At 35.6% G+C, this 21,498-nt stretch overlaps 2 protein-coding genes across 2 annotated transcripts in view; one reads left to right on the plus strand and one right to left on the minus strand.

The window, feature by feature from the left end:
- Positions 1 to 21,498, minus strand: part of LOC134387391 (zinc finger protein 585A-like) — a 231,801-nt gene that overhangs the window by 42,486 nt on the left and 167,817 nt on the right. The gene's annotated exons all lie outside the window — the stretch shown is intronic.
- On the plus strand, positions 9,048 to 10,514 carry LOC134388660 (zinc finger protein 345). The gene has a single exon (XM_063111891.1). It carries the CDS (start codon positions 9,048 to 9,050, stop codon positions 10,512 to 10,514), a length of 1,467 nt encoding a protein of 488 aa, XP_062967961.1.

The raw sequence follows: 21,498 nt of genomic DNA on the forward strand, positions 1-21,498 counted from the left end.
ATGGCAAAAACGGCACCTGTAACCTTTGTGTGAAGTTGGCTTGGAGACTGCAGGGGAGAGGAGGGTGTTGGTGGCCCCCAGGCCAGCAAGACCATTGACAGGGTTCCCATGGACCCATATAGGAGCAAAGGGCCACAGACAACTGAAAAAAGGAGCCATTCAAAGGCCAGTGAGTCATTGCAAGGGACCAGCTATGGCCCACCCCATGGGAAGTTTTTGGAGTGCAGGGGGTGGGGGAGACGGGCCCACCAGGGGAACATTGGGGCACAGCATGAACAGTTGATCTGCCTTCCAGTCAGCACAGGCCCACTCAATGGAGACTGGTCAGGAACATAGAACTGCAGGAGGTACAGTTTGCTGAAAAGACTCAAGCCCAGACCAGAGTTTTCACACAACCCAGGTATATTGGATGTCACAAGACCCAGAAGTGCTTAAAAGGTCAACAATTAAAACCCGAGCTGCACAAAAAGCTTCCCCCAGAGAATCAGCAGCAAAGCAGCAATTTAGCTCAAACAAAGTGCTGGTCCCCTCAGGAAGTTCCCTGATTTTAGAAGTAAAGGACAACAAATTAGTTCTAATGCAAAGTTTGAGTGGTGAGGGTAATAATAATCCAACACAGAGCTGCAAGAAAACAAAAAAACCCCACAGATCAGAGTCAAAATTCTGACAACCAGGAAAGGTCAAACAACACCAAAGAATACCTATGAAACCTAGAAGAGGAGCCAGAAGCCCCCTGGGCTCCCAAGCTGGGGTGGGGGGACCAAGGGCCTTAGCCATGCTCCCCTGACATCAGCATCCAGCCTAGTGATGAGTGAGCCTCCGCAGAAGCCCCCCGGGCTCTTGAGCCAGGATGAGGGGAGGCCAAGGGCCTCAGCCATGCTGCACCTACATTCACATCCAGCCCAGCAATGACTGAGCCAGCACAGAAGCCCCATGGGCTCCCGAGCCAGAGTGGGGCAGGGGGGGCGGCAGGCCTCAGCCACATCCCCCTGCCCTCCACAACCAGGCCATCGAAGAAGCCAGCCATAGTCCAGACCCACCCCTTCCCCCACCTCTGTCCCTTTCCCCCCACTCCCTCACATTGCTCTAAAACATCTTAGAATGCAAAAAATAGTAATAATAAATTAATTAAAAAATCATATTAGTTGAATCATGTTGTATGTGTTATTTTAACTTTTAATATTAACTTATTTAATTCATGTTTAATAGTTTAGTTGTATCTTGTTTATTTTCAATGCTATACGCTATTTCATTTCATTTCATAAACTTTATGGCTATTATGTGTATTTTATCCAGTATTTTTGTGTGTGTGTGGATAATTGAGTTTCCATCTTTTTCTTCTTAATAAAACTTTTATAAACATTCTAGTACGTGTTTTTCCTGGGAGTGGAATTGCTGGGATATAGGCAATAGGCATGTTAACCTAGGTAATAGCACACTCTAAAGTGGTTGTATGAGTTTCTACTTGCAGTGTATGTTTGCCTACTGCTGCACATCTTTGCCAACATTTGGAATAGTCACACTTTTTACCTAACTAGTTAGTATATTTAGTGATATCTCATTATGGTTTTAATTTGCATTGTTACAATTACTAATGAAACTGAAACTCTTTTCATTTGAGGTACCTTTTGGCTCCTTTTCTCTCTTTTTTTTTCCAAATTTTTTTATTTAGGTAAAGTTCACGTAAGATAAAATTAACCCTTTTAAAGTGTACAATTCACTGGCATTTAGTGTAAATTCAGTGGTATTTACTGTATTGATAATGTTGTGCAACTATCAGTTTTCTCTAGTTTTAAAACTTTTCCAACAGTCTATGGAAATACCCTGTACCCATTTGAAGCACAAAACTTTTATCTTTAATGAATTCAAATTTATGTATTTTCTTCTTCCATTGCTTGTGCTTTTGGTATCAAATCTAAGAATCCATTTTCAAATCCAAAGTTATGAAGATTTACAAATCCATATGTTTTCTCGAAAGAGTTTTATGATTTAGCTCTTCTACTTAGGTTGTTGATCCATTTTGAGTTAATTTTTTATAGGGAGTAAGGTAGGGGTCTTATTTCATTCTTTTGCATGTGTTCATCCAGTTGTCCCAGTACTGTTTGTTGAACAGACTTTTCTTTTCCCATTGAGTGAACTTAGTATTGTGGAAAATGAATTAGTCATAGATGTTTGGGTTTATTTCTGGATTCTCAGTTGTATTCCATTGGTCTGTATGTCTAGCTTTATGCCAGTACCACACTGTTTTGATTACTGTAGCTTTGTGGTAGTAAGTTTTAAAGTTGGGAGGTGTGAGTCCTCCCACTTTGCTTTTCATTTTAAATATTGTTTCAGCTATTCGGGACCCATTGCAGTTTCATATGAGTTTGAGGATTGGCTTTTTTATTTCTCCAAAGGCCATTGAAGTTTTGATAGAGATTGCATTTAATATGTAGATCATTTGGGGGAGTACTGCCATCTTAGCTATATTAACTCTTCCAATCCATGAATGTGGGATTTTATTCTGCTTCAACCCCAACTGGTATACTACAATTTAGTTCTGGCACTAACCACCTGGAGTTAGTGTCAGACTCCACAGATTTTAGCACATGGTGCCCAGCAAATCTCCTACTTCAGACCAACTGGCTACAATTTAGGATGTTCCCATGACTAAAACGACTCACAGAACCCAGAAAAGCACTATACTAAAAATTAGTTTTATTATGAAGGGTAAGGATTCAAATAAGGAACAACCAAATGGAGAGACACACATAGAGCAAGGCCTGGAAGGCTATCCAAACACAGTTCTTCTGTGCCCTTTCCCTGTGGAATAAGGGCATGTCACCCTTCCAGCACATTCATATGTTCACCAATTTGGAAGCTCCACTGAGCTTTGGGGTCCAGAGTTTTATTGGAATTTCATTAGGTGTGATTGATTAATCACTGGCCACATGATTGAAGTTAATCTCTCTCTCCACTCTCTCCTCAGAGGTTGGGCTGTCTCATAGTCATTCTGATGACCAGCTGCAATTCTGAAGCTATCTAATGGTCCCCCATCAGTTACCTCATTAATATAAACTCAGTTGTGATCCAGTAACAAAGACACATCTACCATTAGGAAATTCCAAGGGCTTTGGATGCTCTGCACTAGAAACTTGGTACAAAGACCTGACAAATTCTTTATTACACAACAGATGTCTTCTCATTTATTTGGTGTTCCCTTTTCTCTTGGACCATTTAGCTTTTTATTAATGATTTGAGAAAAGATCTTTATATTTTATTTACTAGTTCACTGACAGTTAAATATTTTGTAAATGTCTTCTCCCATTGTGTGGCTCACTTCTTTATAGTAGATTTTATTCATAACTGAGCTGTGATTCATGTTTACATTGTTGTACAACTTTGTTTTCTGTAATTAATATTACTTTTCTTTAAAGGGAGGGTGATGCCTAGTTGTCCATATGTCTATCTCTAATTTATATTCAAAGTATGCCAGAAAATAAATCTTTTCTCAACATGATCTTTCAGTTTCCTGTGTTTAGAGACATTTTTCCCTTAGCCTTTGTTTTTCTATGCCAACAGCTTACACAATTATTTGCCTTCTTTTTAAATTCAGTGTTCCTCTTCTGTGTTGAATTCTTTATTTCTTGGATTCCATGCCTTCCTATTTTTTGGTTTACTTCCTCTTTTTGATAGCAGTACAGTGAAATGACGGATGAAGGAGAGTTAAATTTTGTGAGTTATGGTTTTTATTGATTCTTTGGCAGGGCATAAAATTCTACGTTAAAACATTTTTTCTCAGAATTTTGAAGTTGTAACTTCTGTCTTAAAGTATTGTTCAGTACTCCAAAACCATTTCATTCCTGTTTTTTTGTTTATGCCCCTTTTTTTGCCTTTTGGAGCCTTGTAGGATCTCTTCTTTGTTCCCAGCATCCTACAACCTAATGAAAATATACCTTAGTGTGAATCATTTTGTTCTTTCTGCTGGGTACTAAGTAGACCCATTGAATGAGGAGAATCATGTACTTTAGTTCTGGGAAATTTTCTTGACTGCTACTTTTCAGAACAATCTATTTTCTGTTTTCTTTGAAAATTTCAAAAGTACAGAAAAATTGAAAGAATATTATGGTCAACCCTGTATACCCATTGTCTTAGTTCATTTGGGTCACTATAATAAAATACCATAAACTGGGGAGCTTATAAGGAACAAAAATTTATTCCTCATAGTTCCAGAGGCTGAGAAGTCCATGATCAAGATGCTGGCAGATTCAGTATCTGGTGAGGGTCCCCTTTCTGGTATGTAGATGGCACCTTCTCTCTGTGTCCTCATATGGTAGAAAGGGCAAGGCAACTCCATGGGACTTCTTTTATTTTTTATTTTATTTTATCAATATACAATGTAGTTGATTTTAGTGTCCCTTTATGATTCCTCCCTCCCTCCTCCTCCCCCCTCCCTCTCTGGGACTTCTTTTATGAGGGAATTGATTCCATTCATGAGGGCTGCCCTCATGACCTAATCACCTCCCAAAGGCCCCACCTCCTAACACCATCACATTTGATGACTAAATTTCAACGTATGTTTTTTTTTTTTTCTTTTTTTCTTTTTTTTGGCAGCTGGCTGGTAAGGGATCCAAACCCTTGGTGTTATAATACTGTGCTATAACCAACTGAGCTAATAGGCCAGCCCCTAAATTTCAACATATGAATTTTGGCCGACATAAACATTCAGACAATGACACCTATCAACTAAATTCATCAATTGTTAACATTTTGCCACCTTTGCTTATTTTTCTAAATATACACACATACACATTTTTTCCCCAAATCATTTGAAAATAAGTTGGAGATTTCTTGACATTTTACCCTTTAATACTTTTAATATGTATCTCCTAAGTATTAAGGACATATCTCAAACACTAATATATTATCTCAAGCTTGTTATGTTCAGATATCTCCAGAAGTTCCCAAAATATCTTTTTTTAGCTGCTATTGTGTTTTTTGTTTTGTTTTGTTTTACTTGTTTGTTCAGATGATCTAGGATCCAGTCAAGATTTATGTATTTCTTTTGGTTGTTGGATCTCTTTAGTCTCTCTTAATCTAGAACAGCCTCTAATTTTTTTGTTTTATGTGAAATAGAATATTTTGGAGAACCCAGGACAGTCATCTTATAGAATGTCCCACAGCTGTTATTTGTCTGATGGATTTCTCACTGATAGGAGGCTTAGATTCAGGTTAAGTATTTTTTGGCAAGCATTCCACACAGGTGATATACCTTTTACTGTGTTACATTGGGAGGCACATAATGTGAGGTTGTTCCACTATTGGTGAGCACAAGTTTTATCACTTAAGGATAAGGTGGTGAGTATCAAATCTTTCTAGGATGAAGGTACATGTTTTTCTTTTATATTTAGTAAATAAGTTGTGGAGTGATCTGTGAGATCAAGTGAGTATCCTTTTCCCCAACACAATTCATTTTCTGAATTAGAATCCATTGGGGATCCTTGTCTGAATCAGTTATTATATTTCTGATTTTAAAATAGCGATTTTCAGATTCCTTCATTCCTTCTCGCACCCTACTTCGTACTTGGTAGATGCTTAACAAACTTTAAAAAGTTATTTCCTCTCATTAGATACTGGACTTTCTTGCATCAACTTCCAATTTTCTTTTCTGCTTTCCATTTCTGTATCTGCTTGTACTTTTTGAAGAGATTTCCTTATCTATCTTCCAATGATTTGTTTTTATTCCCACTTTATATTTTCATTTTCTAAGAATACTTTTTGTTTCTGATGTTCCTTTTATGGTATCCTATTCTTGTGTCATGTAAAAATCTTCTCACATCTCTATGAGGATATTAACGGTGGCTCCTGATGTTTCCTTTGTTTCCCTATGTAGTCTCTCTTCTAAATTCCTTTCTAATCTCTTTTACGTTACAGGCTTTCCTCAAATATCTGATGATATTTGCCTACATTCTTTGTTTGTTTTTTATTGTTGTTTTGGGTATATTTTTAATGTGTACATCATCATGTCTTGATGTACACTGTGAAATGGTTACTGCAGTCAAGCAAATTAACACATTCCTCATCTCACATTATTACCTTTTTATTTATGGCAAGAGCACCTAATATTTATTCTCTTAGCCAAAATTCCAAATACAATAAAGGTTGACTGTCCCTTGTCCTAAGTGCTTGGGACTGGAAGTGTTTCGAATTTCACATTTTTTCAGATTTTGGAATATTTGCAGATACTTAATGGGTTGAACAGCCCTAATCTCGAAATTTGAAATTCAAAATGCTCCAATGAGCATTTCCTTTGAGCATCATTTCAGTGCATCAAAAGTTTCGGATTTTGGAGGATTTCAGATTTTCAGGTTAGGTATGCTCATCCTAAACATTATAAAAGCCCTCTGATAGTACTTAGATTTCTAGACTTATTCACCTACATATCTGCCACTTAGTATCCTTTGACGTACATTTCGCCATTTCTTCCCTCTGCCCCCCAATCACTGCTAACTCTTATGTTCTTTTCTATTTCTCTGTGTGTGTGTCTGTGTGTTTAGATTCCACATGTAACAGATCATGCAGTGTTTTTTTTTGTATCTGGCTTATTTTACTTAGCGTATTTCCTCCAGATTCATTCATGTTGTGACATATGGCAGGATCTCTTTCTTTTTCAGTGCTGAATAATATTCCATTACACACACACACACATACACCACAATTTCTTTATCCATTTATCTATTGCTGGACATCGGTTGTTTTCATGTCTTGGCTATTGTGATTATAGCTGCAATGAACATGGAAGTGCAGATATCTTTATGAGATGGTGATCTATTTGTATATTAGTATGGACACGAAGACTGATTTATTTTTTGTACATCAATTGTAGTCTTTCATAGGTGCTTGGTTCCCCCATTTCTTAAGTATTACTTTGGTCTGTAGCATAAATAATCCCCTTCTGAGTTTTTTTTACTTTCAGTTTAGGTTTTATCTGTGCTTGGTTTGTTAAGTTAGTTATGTATCTTAATGCTTTTCAGGTTCAAATGCTTTGTTGCTGTAGTTTCCTCTTTAATTCTCTTTGACTTGATGGGTTTCTTCCTTTTAAAAAATCCCTTTTCTTTCCTTTTGTTGAGATTTTAGAAAGGACACAGGAATAAATGCATGTGATCCACCTGCCCTTTTTCAGAGACAGTGTGTCCTATTTTTAGAGAAATCTTGTTTTTAGAAGTTTATTTCTAATTATAACAAAATTTGAAAATTATTTATCATATTAACCATTTCCTAAAAGCATTTTCTAGGGCTCAAGTTGATTAAAGTAACAGATAATAACCTTGCCTTCATGAAGCTTGGTTCTATTTTAGCAGATAGACATTGAACAAACAAATATGAAATTTTCAGTTGTTGGAGATGCATGTGTAATTACCCATTACCAAAACAAAACAAAACAAAGAAAGTGGGAAATAAAAAGTGCTCTGAGAAATATTATCAGGGTGTGTATAACTAAAATTGAGCATTCAGGAAATATCTTTATTAAGATATGGCATTTAGCAGATAGTTGAACCATGGCCAGAAACTTTCCAGGCCAAGATTGGTGGCGGTGGGTAGAAGGGGACATGGGAGAACATTTCAGGCAGGTGAAATCATGGTGGAGGGATAGGTACAGTTTCGTGTGTTTGAAGAACTGAGAAGGCCAGAGTAGCTATAGCTTATGGTTGGAGGAGAAGAATATCAGGTTGAAGAGTGAGGTACGAAACAGATCACTGAGGAGTGGGAGTCTTATCTTAAGGATAGTGGGAAGCCACTGGAACATTTTGAGCAGAACAGTGTGAGGGTAAATGTCACTCTGGCTGCTGAGGGGCAAAATTGGAAATGCAGGCAGCTAGATGAAATGCTGCTTTAGCATCAAGTAAAACATAATTTTGGCTTGGATTAGCCATGGACAGTGGAGCCTGGCAAGCTCGCTGTATGGATGTTGTAGGAAGAGACTGGTGCTGGAATGTTTTCACCTTTGGGGGCTTGAGGTGTTTGCTCAGGGTCTTAATTGACATCTTTAAATTTGTTCCCTTTCCTAGTCTCTACTTTTATGGGAAATAAGTCTTCTGAATTAATAGTTACCAAACACTGCACAGTCACTTCAAGCAAGTACATAAGTACATTATGTGTGATACCAGAATCATTCAGTAATCATCAGAGCTGGGGTTCAGGATACTCATCGATCTTCATCCTTCTTGTAATCTTCCAGTCATATCACATTAACTCCTATCTTCTCTTCCCTTCCCTCTGACCTTAAAACTAGATTCTCTGTTACTGTACTATAGCCCTCACTGAGTCCCCTCTTTTGTTCTCCCAAGGTTAGCCTTACAGACTATACAGGCAAGCATTGCTTTTATCAAATGACATAAACAAATCATGTTCTAACCGCAGAAGAATCTTCCCTCTCTATTGCTCATTCCATACTCATACGGCACATTAGTCTTTTGTCTGGAAACTGCTACATCTGGAGTACTTTTCTGTCTCCTTTAGTTTATATGCAAATTATGTTTGTTCCTTGAACATCAATCCCAGATTTTTTCTCCCAAGAAAAAATTTAATGCTTCAAACAACCCTAAGAAATGGGTATGATAATTTCACTCATTTATAAGTGAATATGACACTAGACTCATTCTTTAAAAAAATTGGGATGGACCAGGTTCATCTGTATATTTATCCAGCTCCCCAAGTCTGTAGGAGATTTTTATCTAAACTGTTATTTAGGAGCAATTACCTTAATCTGTTTTCCTAAATATTTCCTTCACTTTCTAGTGTGACTTTTTCTCATTCTCTCTGCTTTCCTTATCTATTTTGTAACTTGCCCAATCATATTTGAGAACTGTATAAGCTACTTACTTTTTATGAAAATTAATTTCAGTTTAGTCTTTCATATCTGGTATAAAAGTTTCATTTCTCCCAGAACACAAAAAAAGTGAATGTTTGCTTTTATATTTTCTTTCAGACTGTGAATCAAGGTTGAGACCAAGAAATTATTTCTGAAAAAGAATATTTATGGAATAGAATCATCCTGATGGGAGATAATGGAAAGACTTACAAAACACAGCATTGAGTATTCAAGTTTCAGAGGTGATTGGGAATGTAAAAGCCAGTTTCAGAGAAAACAGGGATCTCAGGAAGGACATTTCAGTCAAATGATATTTACTCCTGAAGACATGCCCACTTTCAGTACCCAGCACCAGAGAATTCATACTGATGAGAAACTCCTTGAATGTAAGGAATGTGGGAAGGATTTTAGTTTTGTATCAGTACTTATTCGTCATCAGCAAATTCATACTGGTGAGAAACCTTATGAGTGTAAAGAATGTGGGAAGGCTTTTGGTAGCGGTGCAAACCTTGCTTACCATCAACGAATTCATACAGGTGAGAAACCTTATGAATGTAAGGAATGTGGGAAGGCCTTTGCTAGTGGCTCAAACCTTACTCACCACCAGAGAATTCATACTGGTGAGAAACCCTATGAATGTAAGGAATGTGGGAAAGCCTTTAGTTTTGGATCAGGACTTATTCGACATCAGATAATTCACAGTGGTGAAAAGCCTTATGAGTGTAAGGAATGTGGGAAGTCCTTTAGTTTTGAATCAGCCCTTACTCGACATCAAAGAATTCACACAGGTGAAAAGCCTTATGAATGTAAGGATTGTGGGAAAGCCTTTGGCAGTGGTTCAAACCTTACTCAACATCAGAGGATTCATACTGGTGAAAAACCTTATGAATGTAAAGCATGTGGAATGGCCTTTAGTAGTGGTTCTGCCCTAACGCGGCACCAGAGAATTCATACTGGTGAAAAGCCATATGTATGTAATGAATGTGGGAAAGCCTTTAGTTTTGGATCAGCCCTTACTCGACATCAAAGAATTCACACAGGTGAAAAACCTTATGTATGTAAGGAATGTGGGAAGGCTTTTAATAGTGGTTCAGATCTTACACAACATCAGAGAATTCACACAGGTGAGAAACCCTATGAGTGTAAGGAATGTGACAAAGCCTTTAGAAGTGGCTCAAAACTTATTCAGCATCAAAGAATGCACACTGGTGAGAAACCCTATGAATGTAAGGAATGTGGGAAGGCCTTTAGTAGTGGTTCAGACCTTACTCAACACCAGAGAATTCATACTGGTGAGAAACCTTATGAATGTAAGGAATGTGGGAAGGCCTTTGGTAGTGGCTCAAAACTTATTCAACACCAGCTAATTCATACTGGTGAAAAACCCTATGACTGTAAAAACTGTGGAAAGTTCTTTAGTAGTGGCTCAGCTCTTCATCGACACCAGAGGGTACACACTGGTGAGAAACCCTATGAATGTAAGGAATGTGGGAAGGCTTTTCATAGTGGCTCGAGCCTTACTCAACATCAGAGAATTCATACTTGTAAGGAACTTTATGAATGTAAGGAATGTGGGAAGGCTTTTGGAAGAGATTTAGAGTTTCAGCAACATAAGAAAAATCATAATGTTGAAATGCTCTGTGAATTGGAAACTCTGAATTGATATGTGGTTAAGGAAGGACTTTCAACACATGACATAAGAAAATTTATACTTGTGAAAATTCGTATAAATATAATTAAGGCACAAATACTTTACTTATGCTACACAACCTAAGGTAATTCATACAGGAAAAATATCAATCTGAACAAAGTAAATATTTGAAGATCTTTATCTACATTCATTCCTTCATTATTCTTGGAAAATTCATAGCTGTGAATGTCAAAAATGAAAAAAGTCATTTATTTTATTTTACCTTTGTTTTAAGCTTTGAAAAAACTTATTTTGGGTCTAACCCTGCTACTTTTATTTTTTTAATGGTCTTTTTTTTGTGTGTATATTATACAGAATTACTGATCCATCTCAAAATTTTATTTTTTGAAAGTTCAAATTTATCCTTTTTTCCCTTTCCTTATTCTCATACTAACACAATTTATTAGATAACCCTACCTATTTTTATATTGTTTTTTGACTGTTTGATGGAAAGTCATATGAGGGTACTTTGTAAATTCATGGAAAGATTAGTATTATCTTTTAATTCCATATTTCCATGAACTTTTCAAAGAACTCTCATGTTTTTGTTCATATAAAGCTTGGATATTTGGTCAGTGTTTGTTTCAAAAATTTATATATAAGTATATGTATCTTTGTCTCACCCTGTTTATGTTGAGTAACTGTTACTTTTGAGTATCTTTTAATATCTTATGGAACTGTACCTTTTGTTTTGGAAGACTTTTATTTTCCTTTTATAAAGTTTGTACTCTTCATTTTGCAAAACAGCTTTCTCTCATAATAATTTAGGTAAGAGCCAAAAATAGATATAGGTATCTGTAATCTTACCAGTTATAGATAATCAGTGTCAAACTTTTGGAGCAAACCTTTTCTGACTATATCTCATTGTTTTTGGAACAAGATGTGATTATGCTACAGTATAACCAGCCCTTCATATTCTTTGTCTGTAAATACATTGTTACTATTTTATTGGCTTTATAGTATTCATCTGTCTTTACTAAACCCCTATTTTGTTAAATATTGAAATTTATGTCATTATAAACAGCTACCTTGATGGTATCTTCTGAATGTGTCTGCATTATTTATTTGTCATTCATTTCAAAGATCCTGCGTGGATCTCATCTGCTTATAAATGGTTTATACTTTACAAATAAAGCTGCACTTCCCTTTGACCAACATCACTGACAAATTCAATTCCTCCCCAACAAACTTATTTTTCCATATCCTTTTATATGCATATATGACACACATATGGTAATGTGGGCATAATTAGAGTATTTCAGAGGCTTGTGTGGATTCTGTAATTTTGCTTATCACATAATAAATATGTGGTTAATATTAGCCATCATCATTGTTATTATCTTCTCAGGCTTCATTCTTATTATTTGCGGAAAAACTTTTAACTATGATCCATACCTAACTCAACAACAAAAACCTCACAGTGGAGAAAGATAATCATGTAAATGGATATAGGAAAAGGTTGATCAATGTTCACTCCTTATTGAATATGAATAATTCATCCTAAAGAAAAATGTGAGACTATAAAGTGTAAGAAGACAAATGCACCATAAAATTTACACCATGATGGATATAAAAATAAAACTATGGTAGCCCCTCTATAAAAATCTGAATACTAATTCAGTACCCATCTGCATGATTCTTTGGTTAAAAATAAAATCAAATAAAATTTCATTTTCTTTTGGAGTAAATATCAATGAGTAGACTATATAACAAAACGTGAAGACTCCCCAAATCTTATACAGAGGAAATCTTATAGCTCTAAATCCATTCATATGATATTAAAGAGATTGTACATAAAGACAATAAGCATACAACACAAGAATTTGGAAATAAAATAGCAATAACAACAAAGACCTCAAGCATTATGAAAGGTAAAAGTAAAAGAGAAATAACTTAAAAATCAAAAAGCTAGATCAATAATCACAACCTGCTTCTTTGAAAAAACAATAACAAAAATATAATAGTAATTCTGGTAAATAAAGATAAATGAATGTTATGAATGAGAAAACATTGCTCTAGAGATAGTACAGATTATATACTACTAACTTTTCAATAATTATTTTGAAATTTAAAATGCATATTTTATAAAAAGGGTTTAAATAACCAGAGTTGACTCAAAGAGGCATAGGAATAGTTAGCATATAAGGAATATAAAGCAAAAACTGTATCTAGGAAGGCTGGAAAGCAAATATCTCTGGCCAAAGTTATCACATGTCTCTTTTCTATTTTCTCCCACCTCCTAGTCAGGTCCCTTCACAGAATATTCTGGCATTCAATCACAGTTTTTAATAGGAAAGGGGAACAAAAGATGAAATATGTTTCAGTATATGAAAAAAATATATATATATATGTATGTGTGTATTATATATACATACATGTATATTTGGCTGCTGGTCAGTAACAGGGATTGAACCTGGACCTTGGTGTTATGAACACCACACTCTAACCAATTGAGTTAAACAGCCAGCCCAGAATTAGTAGTTTATAATCTGAGAGAATTGGATAATTTTCCTATATTTCTAAAATGGTATATGATTGGAATGATTAAAAGCAGATGAAAGTAACAGTTTATCTAAGATGCCACATATTGTAAAATACACCATTTTAAATATACTACTAATTTTTAAAATTCTTCAGATTAATCTGTAATAGATAATTGATTTTAAGTTGAATCTCAATTTCAGAGATACTAACATGTGAGGTAAAAAGTGCATTTTAGAACTGATGAATAACTTCAGTATTTTTTGTCTCCTTTTCTTTAGATTTTCAAATTTGTTGCTGTAGGGAAGCATGTAATTTTTATCTCTACTCGTAGTTTTATTTATTTTTAAACCATTTTATTTTTCTAAATTGACTTGAAGGAGTCTCATTTATTTTAATTGTTTTTTGTAAAAACTCTTGGCTTCTTGCTTTCAACTATTTTTGCTTGCTTTTTTTCTAGTTCATAATTGCATTTGTATATATTTTTTTCTGTTTTCTTGAATCAGTATAGGTGCTTAGTTGATGTATTTTCAGTCTCTTTTAAATTGGAAGCATTTAAGGCTACACAATTTTTTAACATAAATATTGCTTTAGCTGTGTAGGTTTTTTATTTAAAAATGTGTTTCTAATTTTTTAAAAACTTGTTCTGAAATAAGATTTAGCATATCAAATTATAATGTGTGTGTTAACAAGTTAAAACAATATATTCTTTGTCGCTGAATACAAGTTAGGTTTTTGTATTTGTTTTATAGACATGATGTGAAATAATATATATTCTCTGTAATATTCAAAGTTCTGTATAATTGTATTATAGTAAGCTTGTTGATTACATTACTTACATATTCTCTGGTTATTTGATTTCCTTTGTTTTATTCTGAAAAATGTGCATTAAATACCCAGCTATTTTTTTTTTAGGTCTCCTCTTAATATAGGGGTTTTACTTTTTGTGTTTAGTTGCTATATTTTTCATTGCTTACTATAGTTTTTATCTGTATACATAACGATCTTGAATTCCTATTCTTCTAATATTAATACTAAAAATCCTGCTTTGGCTGGTAGAGCTGTACTGTGTCAGTTGTGTGTCAGCTTGTTTTACGTATGTTCTTGTAAAGAACGTATAGTTGGTGTATATATATACACACACATATATATAACACGTATATTTTATTTTTTTCATTTTATTTTATGTATATCGTATGTTATGGCATTACCTCCTTCTAGCTACAATGTATAATAATACAATAGAAAGAATATTGCCAATCAAAGAAGCCTTTGGTTTCCAAGATTTTTAATTGGGCTCAATCACATACTGCCCACATGGCTGACCTTTACTTTCCTGCCCTTCTTGGTGGTTTGTTTAATCTCTTTAAGCCTCCAGTTCCTCCAGAGGTTGAAACTGATATAGCATGTCTCAAAGTTTGTACAAATTTACACTCCCACTAGCAATCTATGAAAGTTCCATTTGCTCTATCTATATCCTCTCCACAATTGGTATTATATAGCTATTCTGGTGGGGATATAGTAATATCTCATAATTATATTTTCACTTTCTAATGACTAATAATGTCTAATACTTTTTCATATGCTTGCTTATTAGCTATTTTGATATCTTGTGTGCATGGTTTGTTAGAGACTTTTGCCTTTTTAGTTGTTGGATATTATGTCTTTTTTCCTATTGCTCTGTATAAATTCTTTATATATTTTGGATATGAGTCCTTTGTCAGATACATGTATTGCAAATATCATTTGCTCTGTGGCTTGCATTTCTATTCTCTTAAAGGTATCTGCTGATGAATCAGAGTTTCTCATTTTAGTGAAGTGCAGTTTATTGATCTTTTCCAATATGGTTACAACTTTTGAGTCTTAAGAAATCTTTGCTTTAATGCCTCCAAACTCATGAAGACATTTCTTTTTTTCCCTAGGAGCTTTACCTCTCACATTTCAAGTTTCAGTATACAGTATGAGGTATAGTGAGTTGAGGTTTATTATTGATACCCCTGTCAATATCCAAGTGGATTCATCATGATTAATTGAAAAGTACTTTCTTTCCCTCACAGATTATATCCCAATTCTAACCCCTTCTTGCCTTTCCTGATACCACCCTGATCCTAACCACAGTCATATCTCACTTATGTATTTGTAGTAACATCCTAATTTGTCACTCTGTTTCTGTAACCTTCAGAGTAGCCAGAGTGATCTAGATAATATCACTTCTCTGCTCCGTTTTTGGAAAATTTCAGCAACAAATAAAGTAGTATTGTATTATAACCCAAAGAATAAAATTAATATCTGAATAAAGTGTCAAATAACTAAATAAATGGAGAAAAGACAAATCTCCAGTGCAGAAGAGTTCCAAATAATTTATATAGTATTCTGCCCTCAAGGAGGTGGAGCAAACCTCCCCACTCATTAAGTATGTGCTGTGCATAGTGACTTCCTTCCAAAGAGTACCATATGGAAAGAGGGAGAAAAGAGTAACTTAACAATGGAGAAACCTTGCAAACACTCCTGCTAGGTGGTCAAGGTCAACAAAAATAGTCATGTTGATAGTATGTACCCTTGAAATATATGAAGAAAATGGCACTTTGCCTTTCTGGTCTTCCTCCCCCAAACAACCCCAGTATAATCATGAGAAAAACATCAGTCAAATTTAAATAGAAAGCCATTCTACACTATACCCAACTCCTCAAAACAGTTAAGGTCATTTAAAATAAGAAAAGTCTGAGAAACTGTCACAGCCAAGAGTAGCCTAAGGAGAAATGATGATTAAACATGATGTGCTATCCTGGTTAGAATCCTGGAACAGAAAAAGAAAGAAGAACATAAAACCTTAAAGACATCTCAATAAAGTGTAGGCTTTCACTAATAATAATGTACCAATACTTGTTCATTAATTGTAACAAAAGTACCATACACTGTAAAATGGTTTCAATAGTAGGGGAAAGTTGTTATGGGATATATGGGAATTTTCTGTACTATCTCCTCTGTACTTTCCAATAATTCTGTAAATCCATAACTGTTCTAAAATAAAAAATATATCCTGAAAGAGAGAGTGAAGTTGAGTATTCAAATGCTTTCTAATTAGCAGTTTCTATGTATCCACGCAGCAAGTTTATCATGATTTGAGTAATGATGATTACATGCAGTCATTTACACTTCTGATATTAGATCCATCACTTAGGACAGGAGCACACATACAGCCCAGATTATTGCTTCCTGAATTACCAGATTAAAACTCAGAATCATCCTGGTCCTCTTTAGCATTTTACACTGTCTGATTGCACAAATATTCTTGTTGGGTGTCCTAGACTGTAGAGCCAATAACAGAGGCACTTTAAAGTGATCCTGATGATTTTGTCTGAGGTACAATTTAACTCCTCTGACAACTCCAAATCTGCAGAAATATTAATAGAATGAGAAAAAAAAATCATAGGATTATATGTACAGAGAAAAATGGTAAATTTTACTGAATTAAAGGTAAAGATTTTCAGCCAATTAAAAAATACCAGAGAGGTATAAAGATAAACTAGGAAACAACACATGATAAAACACATGACAAAGCACTAACTTATGTGTAAAGAAATTTGTATTCAGTAAAAAATGATCAACTTGATGGAGAAATGCAGGAGTTCACAGTAACGTAGATATGCCTTTTAAAATTTAAACAAATGATCAGTTTCAATTAGAACATAGAAATGGAAATGAAACAAAAATTGTTCTGTCTTGTTTGAGCAAAAGTTTGATAATATGCTTATTAGAGTATGCATGTTCCTGGTAAGGTATTTCCCTTTCTTTCTCCCAACACTTAGCAGTGTCACTACCACAATATGCTATGAAGCCATCAAGGTAAAAATCCTTAATCTTTTTGCCCTGGTGATATTTGTCTCACAATATCCACTACTCACTCCCAGGTCATTCCTCAACCCAGGCCTCTAACTTAAATAAGTTTTGTACATCCATTTTCTGTTCCCATTTACCACACCAAATTCCTGTGATACTTCTATTCTGCACTTTGAAATCCACAGTAAGTCAGCAAAGTCCCTTTTATCCTTAACTTCCTTCCTGAAGTTCTCTTCTGAATATTCAGCTTATATGTCCAATTGTGAACTTGAAATCTCCACTTTTCCTTGCACATCTGCTCCTTTTCAATATTCTAATTTCTGTATGTAAAAACTCCCTTCTTTTTGCTGAGGCCAAAGAAACTAGGAGTCATCCTTGACTCTCCCCATGCTGTCTCTCTGTCTCCATTTCTGTCTCATCCCACATTCAATCTAGCTCTGCTAGCTGCTTTTCTGCTGACTTTTTGGAGTCTTTCTTGAGCCCACAACATGAGAGTTAGCTAGCAGCTTGAGGACAGTAAGTGAAGATTACTGAGCTGTCTCTGCAGTTTTCTCCAAGATTTTGTTCCTGAATCCACTTTGTCAGCCTGAACTCCTGTCTCTGACTTAGTGAGACTGCCACTTTTGCTTGGGCTGTCTTCCTCTGTGCTGGGATTTAGAAAATGGCCTCATAGAAAATGCTGGGTTGAATGTGGAGCTCACCTTGTGTGCCTCCTTCTCTCGAAAATTGTGTAACTTCTTCTCTTCTATTCACCCTGTGTCTGCTGCTCTCTAATGTCTTTAAACAGTTGCATATAGTATAGCTTTTATAATCTTTTTCTATGGGAGAATTAATCTTGTACAGTCTACTCTGTTGTGGCCAGAACTGGAAGTCCTTGCCTTTCCAATTCTGACTCGTTACTCTTCTCTTCTGTTGTACAGCTGTTATTCCATGACATCCCTTTTGCAGTAATACTGGGACCTTCTTTCATTACCCTCCTGTATTCATTTTCCATTTTTATGGATCCTGAATTTATTCTCTCATACTGGTGACACATGGCCTCCAGTAACATTCTAAGGAAGAGTACACAGCAGTATTTTTTATTGTGATAAAATAGACATCACGTAAAATTTAACATTTTGATCATTTTTAAGTGTACAGTTCAGTGGCATTAAGTACATTCACATTGTTGTGCAAACATCACGAACATCCATCTATAGTACTTTTTAATCTTCTCAGCTGAAACTCTGTGGCCATTAAACACTAACTCCTTATTCTCCCTCCTCCGTAAGCCTCCAGCAACCACTATTCTACTTTCTGTGTCTATGAATTTGACTACTCTAGGTACCTCATATAAGTGGAATCATTTGTCCTTTCATGACTGGCTTATTTTGCTTATCATAATGTCCTCAAGGTTCTTTCATGTTATAGCACATGTCAGAAGTTCCTTCCTTTTTAAGGCTGTGTAATATTCCATTGTGTGTGTATCACATTTTGTTTACTCATTCATCAGTTGATTGACATTTGGGCTGCTTCCACCTTTTAACTATTGTGAATAATGCTGCTGTGAACATGCGTGTATGGTAGCTGTTCAAGTTCTTGCTTTCAGTTCCTTGGAATATACGCCCATGAGCAGAATTGCTGTATCATATTGTAATTCTATATTTAATTTTGGGGGGAACCACCATACCATTTTCCACATCAGGTGCACCACTTTACATTCTTACCAGCATTGCACAAGGGTCCTAATTTCCCCACATCCTTGTCAACACTTGTTATTGTCTGTTTTTCTAATAACAGCCATCCTAATGGGTGTGAAATGTCTATCACTATAGTTTTGAATTATATTTCCCTGTTGATTAGTGATGTTGAACATCTTTTCATTTGCTTTTTGGCTTTCTGTTTACTGTCTTTGGAGAAATGTGTATTCAAGTCTTTTATCCATTTTTTAATTGGGTTGTTTTTGTTGTTGTTGAGTTTTAGGAGTTCTTTGTATTTTTTAGATGTTAATCTCTTACCAGATATATGATTTGCAAATATTTTCTCCCATTGTGTTGATTGCCTTTTCACTTTGTTGATAGTGTCCTTTGATAAACATAACAGGAAATTTTTTGTCTAACCAGATGTGTGCTTGTTTAAATATATTTTTTAAAAAAATAGTTTTACAGAGAATTTCTGGGAATTTACTATATATTAGGCAGTATACTAGATGATCATGTATGCCATTTCAGTTAATTGGAAACTCCACTTAATTGAACTTGTACATTTCCAAATCTGGTTGGAAACTGTAAATATCCCATCATATCAAGTATGTTTTGTCTACTGGAAATATGTCTGAGGACATTAAGTCCCATTCATTGAAGCTTGCTACTTACTGCCCTTCCCCCATGATGTAGGTATCCACCCACAGCTTATTTATTCTGTTTATATTTACCCTCCTGAAAAGTCCTCTTCCACCTCTTCTACTTTTATCTTCTTTTTCTCCTTCCATCTTGAAAGCATTTCCTTTTATTACACATCTAATACATAGATTTCTTTTCACAGGGGTCACTGATGTTCATGGATATGTCTATAGACTTCTCTCAGGAGGAATGGGAATTATTAGACTCTGGTCAAAATAATTTATACAGAGATGTTATGATAGAGAACTACAGCAACCTTTTCATTGTGGATAAGAACTCTTGTTAGACATGTCAAAGGCTGCGTCTGGGATATCACCTTTTTCCGTTATGAATTTCTCAGATCCTTTCAAGTAGACAGGGAGTTTAATCTCTCTGTCCCCAAAGGAGTGTCTTGAGATTTATAGAGCTAGAAATGGTCAGCTTCATAGGACTTAGGCAGAAGTTCCATTTTCCCCATATTTTCTGGACCTTCTAGATCTGAATATTGGAACACTCAACATAAATGTCTCATATTCCTTTTTCTAAGCAGAAAGTTTCCATTTCTAAGCCAGATGTGCTCTCTTTATTGGAGCAAGGGAAAGAGCCCTGGCTGATAGAGAACTGACAAAGGGCCCTGGAAAGTGAGGAATAATTGGAACGGGAGGACGTTGTGGTAAATGACCAAACTGAACATAAAGGAGATAGCACATTTAAGATGTTTTCAGGAAGTTCTCTTCAAAGGTCCAAGGCCTGTGAAGTGTGAGTTTTCATATGGCCTCTCTAACTCCTACCTCCCACCATTATTGCTTTATGACTCTTATAAGTTCCCTTCTGTTTCAAAGTAGGTGCCTTCTTTCTTCCTCTTATTGACAACCTTCTATCTTTACTCATATTTTGGATCTTATTCTTTTCAGTTTCACATCCTTCTTCATTCTCCATGTTTAGTCTTTTATGTTACTGTTTTTGTCCGTTTTGTGTTTCTATAACAGAAATACCCGAGACTGGGTAATTTATAAAGGAAAGAGGTTTATTCGGCTTACGATTCTGGGACAGCTGCATCTGGCTTGGGCCTCAGGCTGCTTCTACTCATGGCGGAAAGTGGCAGGCAGCCGGCAGGTACAAGCAGATCACATGGCGAGAGGAAGCAAGAGAGAGGAAGCAAGGTACCAGGGTCTTTTTAAGCAACAAGCTCTCACAGGAACTAATCGAGCGAGAATTCACTCATAAATACCCCTTCCCCCAGGGAGAGCATTAATCCATTCATGAAGGATCCGCCCCCGTGACTCAATCAGTTTCCAACACTGCCACATTGGAGATCAAATTTCCACCTGAGTTTTGGAGGGGACAACACATTCAAACTCCATCAGTTACTCTCTTTTTAAAAAATTCAGTATGAGTCATTTGTCCAGTTTTTTTCTTAGATTCAAGTTTATTTATTCTTCGTATTAATCAACATATGTTGATTTTCTAATTTTTCAATATACTATGCTTGATTTTAGATTGCAAAATATAAAAGCTATTAAGAAATTCAGTCTAATAAGAGAGCCAGAATATGTCTATAAATACCTTCTTTAAGGTACAACCTACTATAAGAGCAATTCAAATAGCATGCTCAGAAAAAGGACTAATGATTGAAAGTGTATTTGATCCATATGGATTTAATAGTTGGAGAGTTAGGAAGGAATGCAGTCACCTGTGGAGAAGTGCTGGATATGAAGGTTTGTGCCTACCTTAGGAAGGAAAAGATGGCAGTCAAGGAGAGATTAGAGAACCCTACAGATGCATTTATGCATTTATTCAACATATGTTTGTGAGATAGCAATCCATGAGCCTATCTGGTGGGAAAGAATTCCAGGGAGAGGAAACAGTAAGTACAGAGGCCTTGAGGCAAGAACATGTTTTCGGTGTTTCAGGAATACCAAGGTGGCCAACAGGGCTGTCATAGACTGAGCAATGGGGAGTATAGTCCAAGATGAGATCAGAGAGGTATATATCTGGAAGGGGTTACATTTTGTGGGGCCATGGAAGACGTGGTAAGAATTTTATTCTGAGTGAAGCTGGATATCAGGAGAGAATTTTAAGCTGAGGATTGGCAAAATAGGATTTATATTTTCAAATAATTACCCAAGATGTGCTATAAAAAACAGATAAAGGAAATAAAGGGAGAAGCAGGGGACCAAATTAGAGTCTTTAGCAGTTGTCCAGATAGGAGAAGATAGCTATTATAGAGTGGAGGGGTAACAGTGGATTTGATGAGAAGTAGCTGGATTTGGGAT

Source organism: Cynocephalus volans, chromosome 10 (assembly GCF_027409185.1).
Source record: "Cynocephalus volans isolate mCynVol1 chromosome 10, mCynVol1.pri, whole genome shotgun sequence".
Classification (NCBI taxonomy): Eukaryota; Metazoa; Chordata; class Mammalia; order Dermoptera; family Cynocephalidae; genus Cynocephalus; species Cynocephalus volans.